Source organism: Sinohyriopsis cumingii, chromosome 5, assembly GCF_028554795.1.
Source record: "Sinohyriopsis cumingii isolate HCF-2022 chromosome 5, ASM2855479v2, whole genome shotgun sequence".
Classification (NCBI taxonomy): Eukaryota; Metazoa; Mollusca; class Bivalvia; order Unionida; family Unionidae; genus Sinohyriopsis; species Sinohyriopsis cumingii.
The window spans coordinates 61,732,111-61,754,412 of NC_142965.1; the positions used below are offsets into that span (position 1 = coordinate 61,732,111).

Consider the following 22,302-nt stretch of genomic DNA (forward strand, 5'->3'; position numbering starts at 1 on the left):
AGTCTTATAATATATGAAATAATTGCTGTAATTTAATGTCACAACATTTATAGGTAGTAAAATTTATGTTTGAAAATAATTAAGTGTCCCAAGACTTATAGCATCCCAAGATATATAGTCATTACAACAAGGTCAGATTTTCAATTTTTTTTAATACCTTGCTTATAAGATGACCCCTATTCTGATTTAATAAATTTTTTAGTTAAAAAGGCTGACTTATAAGTGAGTGTATACTGTATTTCAATGGCTAAGTTATGATGTGATTTTGTTTATGCAAATTCATGATAACTGAGGGAATCTTATTGCAGGCAGACACACATTTAAGGAGCACAGCAGATTTTTACCCATGGCTTGCAATGATTTTTATGTTAAGATTTTGATTTTTGAAAGCTGCCATTCCTATTTCATATCAGATGGGGTTGTCTTCTCTGGTTATTCTCCTTTTAGAGCACTAATTTTACATGAAAATATATACAGACATCTCCCACATACTTTTTCAAAGGAACTCACGGCCTTATACCTTTTATATTTTGGTATATCTGGCTACATTTATACTTGTAAATGTACTTTTATCTTGTGTCATGTCATTACCTGTTATGAATGATTGCATTACCAACAGGTAATATCCCAGATATTTTCAGAATCTTTATGTAAATGACATCATGTGACACATATTTGGCTATTAGCATATAGATTGCGATTGTGGATCCTTGCATACAGGACTGCAACAGCAGGAGACAGAACAGTAGTGATGAATTTCTTTAATATATATATATATATATATATATATATATATATATATATATATATATATACATGCAGGGATATTCTGGGAGGGGCTGTTGTGAATTTGTAAGAAGAGTGGAACAGATACAGTGAAAATGAATTTATTTTGGAGTGGGTCTCCTATATTTAAATAAAGATATTATTGTTCTTATAGCCAAGTGAAATACTGCATTTGTTTTTGTGCCAACATACTTGGCCCATCAGATTTTCTTGGTGATCTCTTAAATTTTCAGATGGATCATTGCTTTGTTATGTATTAAAAAAAGAAAAAAGACCATATATAAAAAATATTCATGATTGGTAAGATGTATCTATTTCAGCAGATAAATACTCGTTTTCAAGGTTATACATTTTCACGATCCTAAGATAATTTAATTTCAACACAAAAAATGAACTGATTAAGGCAAAAGTTGTTACAACAGTTTATTTATCTTGATTGTACCGATTTGATCCAGTACTATGTACATTTAGCCTTGATCATCTCAGTTAGCTATGTGATGATGTTTAAGTCATATTACAACTTTGACATGTATTGATGGCTTGTTTTATTAAACACTCTATAATTTATTTACTGTGATACCTAGGGGGTACAATTCAGTCATTTACCTTGGTAGTAAATATAATTTTCCATATGCACAGATCAATACATCAATGAAAAGCAACTGTGCACTATTACAGGTTAATAACATATGAGAATACATTTTTCACTTGCATAATTGGGATTGACAAAGTATCCTGCTCAATTTGACAGAAAGGATGCATTTGGCATTTGCAGAAAATAACCTGTCATCAGAGTCATTCCTGATGAAAATCCATTTACAGCTGTATTCTGTATAAACTAAATCTTTTTTTTAGGCAGAGGACACTCATAATTATATCTTAGCAGGCCATTAAATCAAGTGTATATCTGCAAACCTCTCAGACTGTTCTGGGTGGGGGTGGTTGGGGTGAGACTCAAAAGTGTATTTTGTGGTCACAAAGAAGGTCACTGTGTATTTCCCAGACAAGAATAAGTGATCTACTTAATACAAAAGCCTATAGAAAATTACAGGAAATTCAAACTTTGAATAAAATAAAATATGTTTTCTTTGGAGCATTTAATACAGTTCAAAACAAAACGTAATTGGTACACACAGTTTTCCTGGGTTTTGATTATTTCACAGATCATAGCTTATTCTTATGAGACATACTGCTGCTTTTTGACGCCTTAAAAATGTATAATATATTCACGATCCTAGTTTTACCTTTCCAACTAATGGACAAATCATGTCTTTCTTTAATGAGTGAAATAAAATCTGACTTCAAAGACGTGATACTGATCATGAACTAGTTAAACAAAATCCATACATGCGATTCTTATGGCGTCTGGACAGAAACACCACTTTAAAGGCCATCTATCAATTTTGTCAATAAAATCAACTACTTTTGAAAACTAAAATAATTGAAAAAAGGAAGAAGAAAAAAATAGGTATCTTTATGCATTCTATCCACACATATCAGAAACTAGCAAGATCCTGTCTTCTGGTCACCAGAACTGTTCCACCAGTGCAATGACTGTTGCATTGATGCATTCTGAGCAGTAGGATTAAGAATTGTTAAACAAAGGCTAACACGTATACACAATAAGCTGTAGTTGTTGTTGTTGTTGTAGGGTTTAACACCATTTTTCAGAACACGATAGGCTATACATGGCGGCCAGTATTAAAGGTGGAGGAAGAACCCAGGAAAATCCCAGAAAGAACCACTGACCCACGAGAAGCTACTGGCAAGCTTTCTCACATACCCACATTTTAGCTGAATCAGAGACTCGAGCTCACGCAGACAGAGGTGAGATGGCAGTGATCCGTAATGAAGAGTGCTTTAGACCACTCGGCCACTCGGGGCCCCCAATAAGCTGTAAATTGATTATACAGTTGTTGTAATTTGGAAAGTTTAAAGCCAAAGGCAGGATATTTATGAGGTGTTATAAGTAATAAAAGGTCCAAGGTGGTCCATGATGGTTTTTCAATCTTTGAAAATTGGCCAGTCTTTAGTAAGATTAGATGTAAAGGATAGATGAACTAAAACAGTATATTTTACTTTTTAAGAGAAATATTTAAAGGCAGCTTTTGTATTTTTTTCCATCAATTCATGTCAAAATGCCAAAAATGATTTTATTTCCCAATACTAAAAGTCCACTTGCTAAGAAATATTGGAACAAGTTCAGCAGTGCTTGGAAATCAGGGTTTAAGTGTATTCAGGTGAGTAGCAAAGTTCCTGAGTTTGCATTGTGTGTTTCATATAAAGTGGATTTTAAGATGGTATGTGGACAAAGAATTATCACCAGGCAAATGCAGACATCATTGTAAGAGCAGCAATACTTTTACAACAAACATGCCCATTTTGAAGGCTTTGTTTTGGACTCAACCAAATGTAGATAAAGTAGAACTTGCGGAGATATGGTCTGCATATTGTGTGGCTGACTACAGTTCCTCATTGCAAATCATTTTACTAAACAGGGTTAAAGTTATGTTTCCAGACACAGAAATTGCACAAGCCAGCATATAAAGAAAACACACTGTCAGTCAGGTCCTAGTTAAATGTTGAGACAGAAAAATGTGATGATCAGTGGGATGACTGAGAATACATATTGTGGCAAAATATGCACTTGTTTTGTTTCAGTCCCCATAAAAATAAGTCAAATTTATGTCAGTAAAAGAATCTACTGGTTTAGACGTTGATTTGTTAAAAAAAAATTTGAAATCTACTGATTTGATGTCTGATTCTCTCACATGTATGAATGATCTTTGGTAAAGATGGTTTCAAGTATAATAAAACCTTTGTTTCTTCAAAATGCATCCCAAATTTACCAAACTTCAAATGAATTGGGTTATTCCACTTTATGTACTGTTCCTATCTAGATTTGCCAATTGGTCTTTTCGACAGCATTTTCAAAGAAAAAGCAAACAGAGTCAACTTAGCTATTGCCAGTCAATTAAGTAAACTGTGGAGTGGTGGCTATTTATCAGTTGACTGCCATTACCATACAGTCACCTCAGTAACAATTAGCTATATACACTGACTAATGGTGACAGTATTCCCTGTGCATTAGGTATGAAGCTACATGTATGTGATTGTTGTTGTTGTTGTTGTTGTTGTGGGGTTTAACGCCATTTTTCAGCACGCGATAGGCTATACATGGCGGCCAGTATTAATGGTGGAGGAAGAACCCGGGAAAACGCCGGAAAGAACCACCGACCCACGAGAAGCTACTGGCAAGCTTTCTCACATACCCACATTGGCTGAATCCTAGACTCGAACCGCCGCAGACAGAGGTGAGATGGCAGTGATCCGTAATGAAGAGCGCTTTAGACCACTCGGCCACTCGGGGCCCCACATGTATGTGAATCATGACTTTTAGCTGAAAGGCATATATTGCAGTGTAAAGAAATGTTTATTTCTCTGTCTCTCTTTTGAATAGGATTTACTGGATGCTGTGTTTTTATAAATACTAATGTGTTGTGCAGTTCAAGAGTAGAAAATAATATATCTCTTTGCCTGAATAGCTGGGACTTTCACTAAAACACTTTTTATGATGTGTAGTTGGTCTGGAACAAAAATGTTGCCAATCTTACATCCAGTATGGTCACCATAATCATCATGAAAATCTTGGTATTGGTACTCCTCGAGAACAGAAAGTCATCAATATGGGGTTTTCACTGGAAGACTTCTTATAGTGTTTACTTGGTCTAAATACAATTTGTGATCATATTGACAGTCTAACTGCCAGTCTTCTAGATACTAAGTCATATCAACCTTTGGCTTTCACAAGAAGACTTCTGATTATATCTAGTTGGTACTAAATGAAAATGGTATTGATGTGACATCTAGTGTAATGGTACTGGTGTGACGTCTAGTGTAATGGTATTGATGTGACATCAGGTGTAATGGTATTTGTGTAACGTCTAGTGTAATGGTATTGATGTGACATCAGGTGTAATGGTATTTGTGTGACATCAGGTGTAATGATATTGATGTGACATCTAGTGTAATGGTATTGATGTAACATCTAGTCTGACCAGTCTGGCAGCCATCTTGAAAATATTGTTATTGCTACTGCTTCTAAAAAACTAATTAAAAGACCTTAACCACAATGGACAGAAAACACCCTGACATGAAGGACTTTCATTTTCCACAAATGATGCTTATTCCCATTCAGTATGGCCAAGGTCTCTAAAAGTAGAAAAACCTTAAAATGACTTCTTTCAAATCCAGTCAACATTAATTGACCAATTGTAAAGCATCCTTTCATAAAGCCAGTGAACATTAATTGACCAAATGTAAAGAACCCTTGCATAAAGCCAGTCAGCATTAATTAATCAAATGTAAATCATCCTTGCATAAAGCCTGTCAACATTCATTGATCAAATGCAAAGCATCCTTGCATAAAGCCTGTCATATTTGCACAAATGATGTTGATCTGCTGTCTGTTATGACTGTATTTATGGAAGAATATAGAAAAAACTTGAAATGTTCAAAAACATTATATGGCATTTCTTTGTTACATCTCCGATTATTATAACACAATTTTAGATATCATTATGACACAATTTCAGATATTATAACACATTGTCATGCCGCAGATCTATTTATAATTTTTAAAAAAATCTGTATAATCTTCATTTTTTATTAGTGTAAAGCTTAATTATAACCACTTCATCTAAGTTGGTCATCAGCATTTGTCTCTGTTAAGACATTACTACATTCAGATCATGATAATTATTTTTCAATAGCTAATGTTAGTGAAGATGATGTTTTTGATATGCTAATTAAGGTGAATATTAATAAATCCTCTGGATTGGATGGGATTGGTCCACAAATTCTTAAAATTGGTGCACCAGTAATAACAAAGTCACTAACACATATCATTAACTTAAGTAAAATGAGTGGTAATTTTCCAGAAAGAATTGAAATGTGCAAAGGTAACACTTATCTTTAAGAAAGGAGAAAAGGAGGATCCAGGAAATTACAGACCAATATCAATTCTACCTGTATTGTCAAAATTATTTGAAAAGGATGTAGCCATTCAGGTCTATAAATTTTGTGAAACATACTCCCTATCTCATAAAGCGCAATCAGGATTTAGAAAGTACCACTCGTGCCAAACAGAACTTACCAAAATAATTGATCTTTGACTGAAGAAAATGATAATGGACATATGACTGGGATTGTTTTCCTTGACTTAAAGAAATCCTTTGATCTTGTTATCATGAAATTCTGCTACAAAAGTTGAACTGTTACAGGTTCAACAATCCTTCTTTAAACTGGTTTAGATCATATCTAAACCAAAGGTCTCAATAAGTAAGCATTGGCAATATTAGCTCTCAAAACTTGCACAATTCATTCAGGGGTCCCTCAAGGTTCAGTTTTTGGCCCTCTCCTCTTACTTATTTATATCAATGATCTACCATTAAATAATGAATCCACAAATACAGTTGTTGGCAGATGATGCAACGTTGTATACATCTAGTTCTGATACTGAAGTTATCCAAATGAGATTAAGCTCAGACTTTATTAGAGTCCAAAACTGGGCACAACAAAATAGGTGGTAATTAATAAAGGTAAAACAAAATGTATGATTTTGGGGATGTCACAAAAGCTACACAAATCAGGGAACCCAGAACTATCTCTTGCAATAAATAATCATCCATTAGAAAATGTCAAACATGAAAAGCTTGTAGGTGTGACTGTAGATAATAATTTATTATGAAATGAACATATTGATAAGCTTTGTAAAACACTGTCATCCAGAATTTCCCTACTCAGCAGAATCAAGAAATATTTACCTATGGAAACTCAAAATCTATACTACAAGTCATATATTCTTCCAACAATGGATTATTGTTCAAATGTATGGGGAAACTGAGCTAAATCTGAACTCGACAGGATTTATAAACTTCAGAAATGAGCAGCAAGCATAATTGTAGATGCATCTATTGATCATTCCTCAAAAGCATTATTTACAGAACTCAAAAGGTTCACAATATATGACAGGATAGATTTTCACAAGACAGATCTTTTATATAAATGTCTACATGGAACTGCACCAGAGTATCTTCAGGACTTATTCAGGCCTTTTTCAACACAATACCAGTAGATCAATATCACATGGAAACCTACCACCAAAACCAAGAACATAATAATTTAAAAAGAGCATCCAATACTCTGGTACAGTTATGTGGAACAAGCTTCCACTACATATGAAATCTGCTGAAAGTATTTCAGAAGAGATATCATGAACATCTATGTGCTTCTAATAGATAATGGAATTTAGTATTTTAATACTAAACATGTTTTAATAAAAAGTAATTATTGCTATCTTTATATAATGTGCATTGTTATACTCTCCTTAGAGGGCCTCAAGGGAGAATAGTCCTTGACTAATGAGTCACCTTCTATAAATAAAGCATTGTTATTATTATCAACCATAGGATACATAAAGTTAACATCATCACAAGGTACCAGATTGATCAGTAAAGCTTTAAATCTATAATGTGCCTATCACATTGGTGTTATACTGAGGTTGTGGTAATTAATTCTGCCTTTGATGTGATAGACAGGGCTTTACAGATCCACTTGACCAATGCCCAGGACAAACTCAAATTGGGCTTGGGCAAACTCAAGTTTACAAAGTACTTTCATGTGGACAGGTTCAAAAATCTTGATAGAGGGATGAAAGAGAGGGTAGGTATGGATGTTATTATCTGTTCTGTTTCTAATTCTTCATTGTCTTCAAATTTTATACTCCGCAATCTTCCCATGTTACATTTGTTGTTACCTTTATTTAGAGAGTGTACCACAGTCTTCAATTATATAACTACCTCATGCTTCTTTCATCTGTAGATCCATTGTTTGACACTATATACTGTCATTTTTATCTTTTAGTTTGTGTATGGGTCAGTGGCTTTTTCTCCTCACACAGATATGATAAACAGATATTTACTGTTTCAAGCAAGTTTGGACAAATAGGTTATAATTAGATGACTTTCAGGGCCTTACCTAGCCATGGACAATTCCAAAATGAGTTGAACTTGCTGACTTGAAACAGTTGGGTGGGTTGTCAACAAAATGTTTTGATGCATGTCAGCTATTTGTAGGTGACTAGCTGTTAATTGTTAATAATTTTACTTGTGAGATTTCTTTGCGGTGTGTTTGAAAAAATAAAAGACACATGACTATAATGATTAGCCACCTGGATTTTATCAGAAGTGCACACAATGTACCAGAAATTGAGCACCTGCAAGCAATGTTTATCATCTGCTATAATTGTTTATGTGATAATCACAGGAGATCAACACATACTTGCTCTATGGCAAATAATTAAAAGGATAAAAGTAAGTGTTCTTAAATCATGCTCAAAAGTTACCTTGTCAAAGATTGTCTTGATACATGTCACTGTTGTTAAGGTAACATATGGAAGTGGAGGCAGGCATGAGTTGACACTACACTATTCCAAAAAAAGAAAAAGAAAATGCAAAATGTGAGTTCATTAACATTGGAATATTTCATTGAAGGACATGGATTTATCTTGTATCAATACTTAAATCTGAATAAGAACTTTAATTGGCACAGTAGATAATTAAAATGCTATTGTATATTATAACATGATTAAAATTTAGTTATTATAGTTCTGTTTAATATGTATTATATAGGCACATATATGCACAAGTTGAATTTCCAATATCCCACAGAGATTTCATACAACATGAGAATACAAAAGGTTCTTGCTAGTGTACTTTATGGTGTGATCATTTACACCACATTGAAAGTGGTAAAAATAGGTATCTTTATCAAATAAACCAAAAGCTAAATTGTCTTTATGTGAGCTTACATTGTTTGTTTACAAAGTAGTTCCTAATACATGATAGTATTTTTAGACACATGATTCATTATAGAATCATACAGTATGAAGCTGTGCAGTATGGAAAAATACTGCATGACTTTGACAATATAAAGTTAATGGAGAAAAAAATGAGGATATAACAAGGTCATTTTCATAAGGATATCTCTATTTCCATAATTGTAAATAGTTGATAAGCATGAACACTTGATTACTTTCAAGTAATAAAAAAGTAGATGTATTTTATGTACATAATTGATGTTATTGTTACAGTCCTTTTTATACTTCCTTTAATCACGTACAATTTCACACACCTCACATCACCTGTACATACAACTTTGTCACAGCTGACATGTTATAATGAGACTGAGCTGTCCATACACACATTTTTTTGCCAACTGTGGTAGTTGTCTCCTAGGTAATCGGTAGAGCTTTCCTGAGTCCATGCGGGCCTCTTGTTGCCCTATATTACTGAATAATATAAAAGGATATCCCCCCATGTTAACCTTTCAGAGAAATCTGTGTTGCACTTTCGTAAAAACATTTGTCAGAATTTCCTAGTTTTAAAGATTTAAATGTTTCCTCATGTTATTCCACCTTTATAATTTGATGGATTTTATTGAAAACAATATTATACATACACACATAAACAAATTCATAGAGATGCCATTTAAAGGACAGTTGTTAATACAGATCCTTTTTAAATGGCCACTGATTCTGCTAAATGAGGGTTGATCCAAAGGTTTTTAGATGCATTTTATAGAAACAAACTAAACCAAGCTACATGATTAACACTTGAGCATATTTAAGTATATATTTAACATTTACAAATACCTGTGTTAAAGTGTATGAAATTATTGCTTTAATTTTATTGGCTAGATCAAGTTTTTTCTATAAGAGCACTTGGCACAGTTGTCAATGTCATAAGTTGCTAAAACTAGCATTGTAGAATAAAACTATAATGTACCAGTCTTTATATAATTTTTGCAGTTCTGTTCATTTTGACTTTTGTGTGGTCATTGTTTTCTTGGCTATTTCATATCCAGGATCCAAATCAATCATGGTACAATTTTCACATTTTGCACATCAGTGTAGATGATTAAAACTATAGGCAAATTTGTATTCATGTAGGTCAGCTGGTTTTGGTTTACATAAACTGTCCACAAACTTTTGGTTTATCTCTCCATAGATAGGTTTCTTTGGGTACTATTATTTTTTATTTAAATGAGTGATTTTCCCAATACATGTATCATAGGTGATGTAAAAAGAACCCAACAAAACTTTTATCAATTTGAAAAAGTAAGTTTTAAAATTACGTAAAAACATTTAAGTTTATACTCAGCAAGATACAATAAACTCTCTCTATATCTTGTAGACAGTAAAAAAAGGTGTGAAATTACAGCATAATGTGAAGAGGTAATTTTGGTTGCAATCATATATTCTTTTCTTCTCATTGCAGATGGTTTCGACAACTCAATGATCACTTTCATGTTCATGGTCGGTGCTTTTTCTTGTACAAACCCCATGGCAAGAATAAAACAAATGGTGTTACTGCCATAGAAACACTTGGTAACATAAGAAAGGGATTACAGGACCCCTGTACCACCTATATCTACCATTGCCAGAACCATTACTTCTGCCCAATTGGATTTGAGGATGTCCCAATAAGACCGATGAATGCCTACAGGTTCATTAACTTATTAAAAGTCTTGATTGCATGCATTCATGTTTATCATTTCATTCTTATATAAATGTACATATGTACAGATGCTTTTATCAAATATGTATTTTATAGTCATTTATTCTGAACACCCCTCACCCCCACAAACACTTTATTACTGGAATATACACTGATCACATTGTATCATTGAATGGATATATTTATATTATATGTAGATTTGTATAAACTGTGCACATTTTTAAAGATTAATATCAGTAAATGTACTATGCATCTAGTTTTTAATTCCTCACCATGAAAATGTCAGGCATAGAGTTATCCCTGAATTCCACACACACACATATATATATATATATATATATATATATATATATATATATATATATATATATATATATATATATATATATATATATATATATATATATATATATATATATATATATTTAACATGAAACATTAATATGTGCAACTAATCTTTCTTGGGCTGTCCTAATGACATTAATGACAATAGGTGAACATGTGGATAATATTGTCATCATGTTCTGGACGTGTTTTTCCTTAGCCTTTTGGTGGAAAATGCATAGGATATAGATCTTTTGTCTACAGCTAGTTCTGCTTTTCATGTACTGCCTTAAAAATTGTCAGACATTTGTAACAATGAGGTGAAAATGTGCGTATTTATTTTCTGTCTCGTATTTTCAATGTGTTTCTTCTTGAGTGATGTCCCTTTTGGTGTTAAAGCTGCAAACCATATGTGATAACTCTTGTGTGGGCAAAATATTTCCCAGGTTTTGATGAATAACCCTGTAACTTCATAGACATGACTTCCGTCTTCCATCATACTTGGAAGCACTTTGCCAGAGTTATGCCCCATTTGCATGTTAAGGGTATGTGCTCTATGTGATGATTCTTGTGTGATAATTTAGTCTGCCCAGCAGCTTGGCAGACATTGACATTAGCTGAACATGTTCTGTTTTCACGCTGATACTTTTTTTGAAAATGAAGTTATTCTCCTTATTTCAAAAGAAGATTAATTTTTTTCCCTTGTTTATAAATACATACATAAATTTTGCCAGAGATATTCCTTTTTACCAGCACCAATCATTTGAGCAGAAATAGGAGCAGGGGAGATCTTGACATATTTTTAGTTTTACTTAATTATGTGAAGTATAGTTATAATAATTTCTGTCGTCTAATTATGAACTATCATCCAAAATAATTGGGACATACCAGTATGTATCAGTAATATTGTGCATGTTTTTTATTGATTGCTTGATTTACTGACAAATGAACACAAAAGATGTTATATAATGCAGAGGCAATTCAAATAAAGTGTCTTGTCTAGGGATACACTACAGCATTATAGTGTGGGTGGGATTCACACCTGTATCATTCTAGTTGCGAGTCCAGCACACCAAGTACAAAATCTAAGTAGCTCATATGCTTGCTTATAAAGATGTACACTTTGTTTGATACCAAGTATAATATTTTTTTACAATTAAAATAATTAACAATGCAAAATAATCTAATAAATACAACCATTATAATTGCTTCCTTGGCTTGTGATGTAGTTATCTGTGTATTTCAGTGGAGCTCTCCCAGAGGATGAAGTGGACACATGGATTCTGATTGGGGACCCTAGCAGGAAACATCCCAGTGTCCACTGCAAGAGGTCAGTAGGGTAGTTTTTGCTGAGACAATTGTGACCTGATTGGTAGCTGTGTACCATGTTTACCTTCTATACAAGGTACATCCAGTTGTTTGCAGCATATAATGAGTTTGCTGTGCCATCTGATCAGGGTCCACTTATTAGCAACCTGCCACTATCACCCTCACTGACTCAACCTACCATTGCCACCTAATACTGCCACACTCCATACTCAACTAACCATTGCCACTCACTACTGCCACACTGCATACTCAATCTATTATTGCCACTCACTACTGCCACACTGCATACTCAGTCTACTATTGCCACCCTCTATACTTAATCTATCATTGTCATGTACCACTGTTATTCACCCCAGCACAACCTACCACTGCCATCCGTGTAGGCTCATACTAGAATGGCCACCCACTACTGCCACCATCCCAGGATCAGCCTACCATTACAACCCAATGAAGCTACCCTCTCAGGCTCAGCCCACCAGTGCCACCATCCCAGTCTCAAATTACCACTGCCACCCACTACTACCATGAGGGGTGAAATAACACTCATTTTCTGTGTATTGATACAATATATGATGCTCAGCCTATGATATGATACATTATTGATACACATATTTACTTTAAAAAGTCTGCCAGTGATAGATGGTGCACTTTTATGTGTCATTACATTTTGGTTGTATTTCTGGTATGCATATTACAGACAGACATAGACTTAAGATCTGTTTAAATGCCATTCTCTTCTATAACAAGGTAACAAAAATGCTTTCAGGCAGACTACATCTTTGTTGTCAGCTTTTTTAATTCAACCTTTTAGGCCATTTCAGGTTGCCACATTTGATGCATGACTCCTCTTTGCCATTACGTGTTTGGTTTTGCATTGCATAAATGCTTAAAAAGCCTCTTATTACCACTTTCCTGTCTTCACTTAAACTCAGAAGACATTGCAGTGTTTTTTTCAGAACAGAAGAATTAGTACATTTTTCTGGTGCTAGAAAAATCTCATCTAGAACAAGTCTGAGTGTGGGAGTGTGAATCAGTACGACAAAATGGATCACATTGTATTTTTCCTCACTGCCTGCAATACAGCTGTCGTGGCCACAGGTACATGTTTTTGTTATTGAAGAAGGAAAACTATTGACAAGACTCGCTCCCTTTCTATGAAAAAAGTACAAATGCACGCAAGGTAACAAATGTATTTGGTTTGAAGCCCCCTTACTGATTTTATGCTAATTTGATTTATTCGCTTGGCATGTTTGGTCACTGATTAAATATCTCATCATGAATAAAGACATTCCAAATTTGCTCCCCATGTGTGATTTATTTCCATTACAGATCAGTTAATAACAACTTTTATCAAAAGTTTCTTTGTTGCTTTGCCAATACTTCCTGTGTCACACAAAGAATAATGTACAGTTTCTATTGGTGGTTATTGTTTACCCTGGACTGGAACAAATAATAACTACCAATCAGAATTCGGTGTAATATATTTCACTGTGTGACACACTAGAAGTGTACCCATCAGATTAGATCCAATTAGACCAGATATGTTACAAATAGATAACTATGCATGAAAGTGGTTATTAACTGATGAGTAAAACACTTGATTATGCATGGGGCCCCCATTTGGAATTTCTCCTTTATGCTGAACATGCAGTTGGGATAAGAAAATTAGGATGGAATCTGTGAGTAGGGGTGACAGTACAAACCAGGTCACTTTGTTTTAATTTCTAGAAGTTGATCAAGTTTTGTCTGTAAGTTTTCTTCTGTTAGTGACAGATATGAGTACCGACCTGTGCCTGTGACATCTGTGATCTGTCACAGATGGATTCTCAATTTAAATAATAAAATGGTAAATGACTAATAATTATTCATGACTGCTAAATATTAAAGTAATTTTTATATGGTAAGTATCATTTTGTGTTGATTCTCATCCTCTTGTATCGATATTTATATCAGCATGGCAAACGTATTAATGAATCATTTTTTCACTCCTCCCAGGCTGAGCCTACCATTTTCACTCTGTCAGGCTGAATCTACTATCACCATCCTTCTTGACTCAAACTACCACTTTTACCCTCTTAAGCTTATCATACCATTTCCACCCACCCAGCAGGGCCCAGAGTGGCCGAGTGGTCTAAAGTGCTCCCTGTTACGGATCACCGCCATTTCACCTCTGTCTGCATGGGTTCAGGTCTAGGATTCAGCCAATGTTTGTATGTGAGAAAGTTCGCCAGTAGCTTCTCGTGGGTTGGTGGTTCTTCCCGGTTTCTTCCTCCACCATTAATACTGGCTGCCATGCATAGCCTATTGTGTGCTGAAAAATGGTGTTAAACCCTACAACAACAGTAACAACAACTCCACCCACCCAAGCTCAATCTAGCACTGCCATATTCTCAGGCTCAACCAACCACTCCTACCCATCAATTTTTAGCCCCTTTGGTGGATCAAACAAACTTTCCTCAATCTTTACTAAGCTTTCAGATTTCTACCAAAGGCTTTGATGTTCAAACTGATAGTCTTTTACCTTTAATGGTCTCACACTTTGCATACCGGTAATTTAATTTGTGGATATGTCTTCCTTTCTTTAAAAGATATGTTTAAAATGTAGAGATTTTCATATGTCACATTTAAATATTTTTTGATAGAGATTTTAAGACAAAAGACTGAAGATAAACAAAGGTTCTCTAACTGAGATATGAGAAAACGAATGTAACCTGTGACTAGAATTACACAGGGACTGGTATCGTAGCCCTTTCAGAATCTGAGTCAGATTCCCAATTGATACAAAAATAAGGCTGGTTCTTTAGAGAAGAATCAATAGAGGATGCAAGAGTAATGGCACGTAACAAAGTTTTAACTGATGAAATAAAACTGAATGAAAGAACTTGACATAATTATATACATTGATCATAAATAATAATAGAAGGTGAAGATGAAATATAAATTCTGGTATGTCTCTTAAGCATGGAAAATATAATATCTTAGTTCTGACATCAGATTTCTGAATTCTGTCTTATTTCAATACTAAATGAGCTAGGGTTGTGTAATGTTTAAAAGTACATCATAGTTCATCAACTTAATATAATACAGTAAGATGTTGAAACTGTTCTTTCATGAATCAGAATACTTATTTCAGTAGTAGTAACAACAAAGGAACACTTTCGATGTGTTATAATACCAGCTGTGCAAACATCTAATGTTATTTATTTGATAACATGTAAAACAAAATATGTTGGACAAATCCATTAGCAAGTATCTAAAAGCATGAAGTTAGATTTGATATCAGTTACTTTATTGATCAACCTTTTTAATTTCATTTCTCCATACTCTTTAATGACAGCTTCCAAATATTACATGATATTTTCCTTCACGATAGTTGATATTGGTAATTTGGGAATGGAATGTCTGTTAAAAGAAACACAGATTTATATTCTAAGGTTATATATGAACTTGATTGATAAATTTATAAAATAAAATTAATTTCTAAATCGAATGTCTATGGATTCACCATTTGCATACTGTTAGACATATCTAAAAGTTGTGATTATAATTAACCACTCTGGTGGCCTAAGTGGTTAGAGTGTCCACCTCAGATGTGGATTTAAACCGCAGCTGAGTCATACTAAAGACTTTTTAAACTTTTTTTACTAGCAGGTGCCTCGCTTTGCGCTCTGCATTAACAGGCTAGTGTTAGCATTGATCAGACTGGTTTCACGATAATGTCACTGAGTGTGTGGCGGACATCATGCTATATGTCTCCGGCATCCACCTCAGTGCTAAACATCGCATTGAAAAATTGCTAATGATATTTGAAAATCAAAATCACACACACACACACATACACTGATTATAATTTATAATCTTCATTGATAAATTCATATCTAATCAATGATACAGATTTAAAGGGAAATTAAACCATTTGCCTCTATTTCTCTATATATGTTTAAGTAATAGATAAGAAGAACTTGTATGTACCTACACCTTTTCTGTTGAGGTTATAGCTTTACTTTCATTATGATTGAATCACCTCAGCTCACTAGATGCAGTGCTATGCAAGCCCAGCAGTTAGCTTTCAGCAAATAATTCTGAGGGGAATCAAGTTGTTTTACACCCTGTGAGATGAGCTATTCTTTATCTGTAGGCTACTCGTTCAATTTAAAGGTGTGTGTGATGGGTACAGTATTCATTTATTATGTTGATACCTTTTTGCGTAAGGTTGAGAAAGACAGACTAGCAAAGAAAGGACTCTTCTATTATGCAGCAGTAGATCAGGGTCTATGTTGTTTGCTATCAGACTTGATTCATACATGAATATATTTTACTATGAGCAACATTTCTAATCAGCTTTAAAAAATTTTACTTAGTTTTTCATTGTAACTAGCATACAAAGTAAAAAATAAAAATTTCATACTGTATAAGTGTAAAACTTGTATAATCTTTGTAAGTAAATAAAGATGAATTGTAGTATTCAAAATTAATTACTGTACATGTATATGGTTTGATGGCACATCAGCACAGTATTGGATATAAAAAGCTGATTAAGTTTATGAATCCAGTAGAATGCATCCAGGATAAAGATAAAAGCTAAAAAGGGTAAAATCCTTAAAATAGAAAATAAATAAGTTTGTTTTACATATATATACTGCACTCATTTAAAATATCTGAGACCTTCTCAGCTGGAACATTATCATGAAATGCCTTAGGCAAAAGTTTGCCTCTTTAATCACCTCTTACAAATGCAAAGGAGCAGATTCTGCTTATTCTACAACCTGCATGTAAGGTAATATATCATATGCCTGAAAGCCCTAGTACCATGACACATTTTATTTGGGAAAAATTTCCAGTTCATTATGCTGTTGTGAAAAATAAGCACAGGTAGGTGATCATGACTTTTTAAAATCTTGTGATTTATGACCTGCTTTAAATCAGTCACTCCAGTTTTCTGTTGCGGAAAACTGATAAAATGTCCATGAAAGTACCTTCTCTGTTAAATCCTTTTCTTTGTGTATCTGATGAGAGGCGTCTATGATCTTCAGTCAGTTGAAATTTGACAACTTTTGAAATATCATTCAACCATTATTATAGAAAATTATTGAGCAGTGTTTTTTCATACTTTCTGTGTAATAACCCTTGCTTGGGAAAAGACATAAAAGTGAATATGTATTACCCTATACAATGATATGTGAGTTTAGATTGCTTAGACTTATAAAAAAAAATTCATTCATAAAATGTAAACACTCCAATGTTTCAAAAACAATCAACCATAACTTCTTGTATTGTCCTATGTCTGTATGGATCATATAGCCTTCAATACTTGCTGTTTTCAGCTTATAAAAAATGCAAATTTGTTGGCATTCAGAAAACAAGTCAATTTTTTTGTGTATAAATATTGTTGACTGCCATTAAATATGACCACCAGTAATGAAACTATTATAACATTTACAAGAATTCTACAATAAAACCTTCTACAGAAATCAAAGAAGAATCATTCCAGTTTTAAGACATTTTCAATTTATGCAAATAATACCAATCCAATATGACTGCTGTTGATAAAAAAAAACTATTGATGAGTCACTCTAAAAATCACTAAACAAAACATAACTATATTTTGTAGAGAAGATACTTTTGTCAAGACCTTTTGTTATTTTTTTACAAATTGTACCAGTCTACCATCAAATGTAGCCAACTTAACTTAAAATTAGATTTATTATTATAACTTGAAATAACTTCTTTTTAGAAACAGATTGACAGAGATTTACCAAATTGGTCTTAAAACATCCTGGATTCAAGGAGTATTTTATTTCAAATGGATGATTCTTATCCACCTTCAAATATGGCTGAAATTAATGAGAAAAAAATAAAAAAACCTTCGCACACACCCTTCCTCCCAACTCGCCCCTCTTTCCACCACACTCAGTTTTCACCACTTTTGATTAGAATCAATTGAGAGTTTTCAACCCAGATTACAGTGGTTTCATTGTTTTCATGGGTATCGGTTTCATATTTTTAAGGTGTTTAAATTCATGGAGTTCGTGGTATTTCATTTGTTGGATTAACTCTTCAAAGATGCAAAATAAAAGACATCACATAACAAAACCTAAGCTGACAACAAATGGCAGTTACTTCAGTGGTTAAAACAGCACTGTACAAGAACAAATCAAACACCTGTTATATCAATCATGTACACTCGAAGGGATCAGATAAAGACAACAACACTTTGCAGATCAGTTATTCAGGCAACTGTGTATGATCTCTTAAAACACTTTAAATACTCTGATGTTGCACCACCAGCAGTTTCTCATGACCATGGCATTAACACTGTTGTTTATGAGTTGTAAAACTCAACTTAGATTTCCATCGATTAAATAATGTAATCATTCCACATGTGAACCAAACACAAGACCAGCTACCTCTTGCTCAATGCAGTTAGCATGCAGTGTCAATATTTAATGTGTTCAGAGCTCAAGAAATATGGAGGGACCAGCCATATAGTTTTGTGGAGGTGACTTGGATTTTTTTTGAGCTCGGATGTTTCTTTTTCTTGTACCTCAAGATAATAACTTTGTTTTCAGTTAATATAATAGATTAATAGGTTTTTATCTTTGTAAATCAGAGTAAGAAAACAATTTTCAAGCTATTTTATTGCCATAATTTTGTTTTCAAAATATTGTTCATCCCTATGATCCAACGAAAAGTAAAATTGTTGTGTCTAAATTGAATACATTGGAATCATTCCATTGTTTAAACCTATTTAATATACAAAACAACTTTAAAAACTAGAATTTACAATAAATAATGGTTGCATAGAAGAATAAAAATCACACTTCCACAAGTGGTATACTAACGTGGTGATGGAGATCATCAGGGAAAAAGTCACTTGGTGCAGATTCGTGGATATATAAACCCTCTCAGTCAAGCTGATTCATGCTGAGCGAATGACATAAAATTGTCTGAACAATTGTATCTAATTATTTGTGGCTTTGACAATAGTGGACTTGTTTAATTCAACAATTTTGGGATTATTTAACTGACAAACATTTGTGTGTACCATTTGACTAGATTGACATGATGTTGATTCTGTAGTTTTGTGCAGTGAATGAAGTGTGAGCTTCAGCAGTCTGTTGCAGTTAGTGAATATTCATAGTGTTTAATTAGTAATTGTTTTTCAAGTTATAGTTCTAGTATTTTACAGTCATTTCATTCATTTGCATTCAGCATAAATGGATAAAATGAAACATTTCAGGTTTTACATTTTTCAATAACAGTTTAACTTGAATAAAGAATCAGTTTTAATAAGTATTTATTATACAGTAATTATGAATTTATTAGTATCATATATTATTCCTTCTTTAATTTTGAGTGATATTAATTATGGAGTACCTTATTCTTTCCTTGTTTGTTTCTATCTTTACTTGTCTCACATCATATTCATTTAAGCCATTGAGGGGGGATTACATTTATAAGTTCCACATAGATATGATGAAGAATGCTTGAGAGTTATTAGTCTTAAAAGAGTTAAAATAAAACAAAGACTAAATTTAATAGTCTGTTACCTGATTACTTTAATGTCATTGACACATCAAATAGTGGCTTTGTTCATTTCTAGGAATGTTTCATTAAGAAAATGGGTGAGGTGCTTCTTCACATGCAGCCCATTTTTGGTTGGGTCTTTACATTTTTTGTTGGGTCTTTACATTTTTTGTTGGGTCTTTACATTTTTGGTTCAACAAACAAAAAAATCCATGAAAATTAATACCATGTCAATTGCTATTAAATTTTACTATTGGGAATGTTCCTTATTTTGTTATAGCCTGCACATAAATAAACACTATATTTATCCGTCTCATATCTCTTATAGTTGTAGATTTTTAGTAATGTCTTATGTTATAGGGTCATTCATATTTATTGTGTTTAAAAACAATGTAATGTTTGGGTCTGTCATATTTGGATAAGGTATGATGATGATGGTGATATCAATGATGATGTCAATGAAAAAAAGAAAATGGGATAAGCCTTCTAATCAGTTATCTTTTTACTCCTTTTAGATGGGAGGATATCAAGGCAGACCTAAACTGTGAGAACCCTAATTACCTTGACATCCGGCGCTTGGAGAAGGGTGTACAGCAACGGAAAACAAAGATAAAAGGTGGTAACTTGCACTGCATTATATCCTTTCAAAAAAGTTATCTTCTTGGCACCAAGAAAACACAGATCCCTGTGATGAAGTCCAGCTGCCGACCACTTAGTCCAAGCCGTTCTTTGGACTCCTCACACTCAAACCAGTTTGATACTGGTAAAGGTAGACTACTTGGCACTGTGAAAGTTGATCGTACGATTAGCCCAGTGAGGCGTACCCTTAGCCCAACCAGAAATGTGGAACATCAGGCTGGTTCAGATAACGAACACCTACATGGGACGGGTGACCATGTTAGCAGGCTATCAGCCACGCTTCCTAGGTATTCTGAGTACTGTTTATACTTCCATCTATCTACACTTAAGTTGCTGCTTTTTGTCTCACCTGCATGCCAAGCATATGGGACATGGGTATCACTTTTACAGTGGCCATGGTAGTGTCACCATCTGTCATCAATCATGATTTTTTAAAAAGTTTTGGGTAAACTTTTTGACAAGTTACATACATGGGGTGGAGGTGGGAATACATCAGTTAATGTTAATATGGGGTTTAACACCATCATTCAGTACAAGGAACGTTATGCAGGGCAGCCAGTATAACTGTTTGATGAAGAACATGGAAAAAAATCAGGAAGAACCACATGCCCACAGGAAGCTACTGCAAGCTTTCTCACATACCTGCATTAGATGTGCCCAAGACTCATACCCATATAGACAGAGGTGAGATGGCAGTGATCTGCAGGGCCATTGAGAGCGATCACAGTCCCTGGGGTAAGAAACACCCAGGCCTCTCATAGTTCTTGTTCAAACAAAATTTTTCTTTTATGGGTCCTGGACTCTGGGTCTGGGGATATATCACCAGTTGCCACACCCCCCCCCCCCCGGCCCTGGAAATCTGAAATGGTGAGTGCTTTAGACCATTCTTAACATCTTAATGCTGAGCACCAAGCGAGACAATGGATTCCATGCAATATTTTCATGTAATTAAAAAGAAACAACATACAACATAAATTTTAGAACATTTGTTGGTTTCATGTGCAAGTTTAAATATAGGCATGTCTCTCTATCTGTCTCTGTGTGTGTATATATATATATAATATGAGACCCTGAAATCAATGTATTTGCCAGTCATGTCTAGATGATTAAAGTTTTGATTGGCACATACTTAGTCTAACCAGCTTTTGTTTATAGGATATCCCAGATATAATAATTTCAGCTTTTGTCTTTGATTCATTTATCTATTAACTCTTTACCTCATAGCGAGAATGGCTTTTTAACCCTTCAGTATACATATAGTAAAGTTACCCAGTACAGTACACTCTAAATAGAACACCTGTTACCTATTTGACTCCATACACATAGGCCTGCCTGTTAACTGTTAAGCAGTGTAGTATATGTTATGTTTAACCACAATTTTAACGATTTTACATTTTTGATACACATATGTTATGTATAGAAAGATTTAAGAGTAAAATCCAATTGTTATAGTTGCATATTTTTCACAGAATAATTTTTTATGTGTTTTAAAATCTTGAGAGGACTCATTCACTGTCAAGTGAAGCTGCATGACCAACTGAAGCTGCCATTTCTCATACTCGAAATTTACAAGTCCTTTGTCTGTGTCTACATCACTAAATCATCTGAATTTGATAATTTCTAAAAACTAATTGCTGCCTACCTCAATATCAGAGCCTTTACTAAAGTTATGAAAGCTTTCATAGTTGTAATTCTAATTGTGAACACTCGAGTAAGTGCTGAACAAAATCAGGGGCCTTCATTTTGGTGAGTGGAGAATATGATCCAGTTACTTTAAATAGCAGATTTCAACCAGATTTTAAACAGTGACCACATGATCTGACATAATGGTCATTCACACCAATGAATGTAGTATCTAATAAGGGGTTTTCACGAAGGTTGTGCTATGAAAACCTGATCAAAATGTCTGAGGTTTAATCTCAAATAAACTACATAGTGATATAAAATTGAAAGGTCATTAGATCTAGTTTACTGATTGTTTCTTTTTTGGATAATGAATAAAGATGTCATTAACTAAGCTTAATTCCAGGGTGAAAATAGGCATACATTACACATTGTTTCTTGGACAATCAGTACAGGTCTTGCCAGCTAAGTTTGTGTTGTAATGTTTTCATAGTTG

The 22,302-nt window shown here is 33.8% G+C and overlaps 1 protein-coding gene across 5 annotated transcripts in view; it reads left to right on the forward strand.

Moving 5' to 3' along the window:
• LOC149799291 (basic immunoglobulin-like variable motif-containing protein) overlaps window positions 1-22,302 on the forward strand; it is a 55,839-nt gene that overhangs the window by 24,785 nt on the left and 8,752 nt on the right. For all 5 annotated transcript variants that reach the window (XM_089958594.1, XM_089958595.1, XM_089958591.1 and 2 more), the window contains 3 exons: window positions 10,125-10,352; window positions 11,935-12,018; window positions 20,060-20,470. In XM_089958594.1, the coding sequence (XP_089814720.1) occupies window positions 10,125-10,352; window positions 11,935-12,018; window positions 20,060-20,470 (723 nt within the window). The remainder of the gene's footprint in view (window positions 1-10,124; window positions 10,353-11,934; window positions 12,019-20,059; window positions 20,471-22,302) is intronic.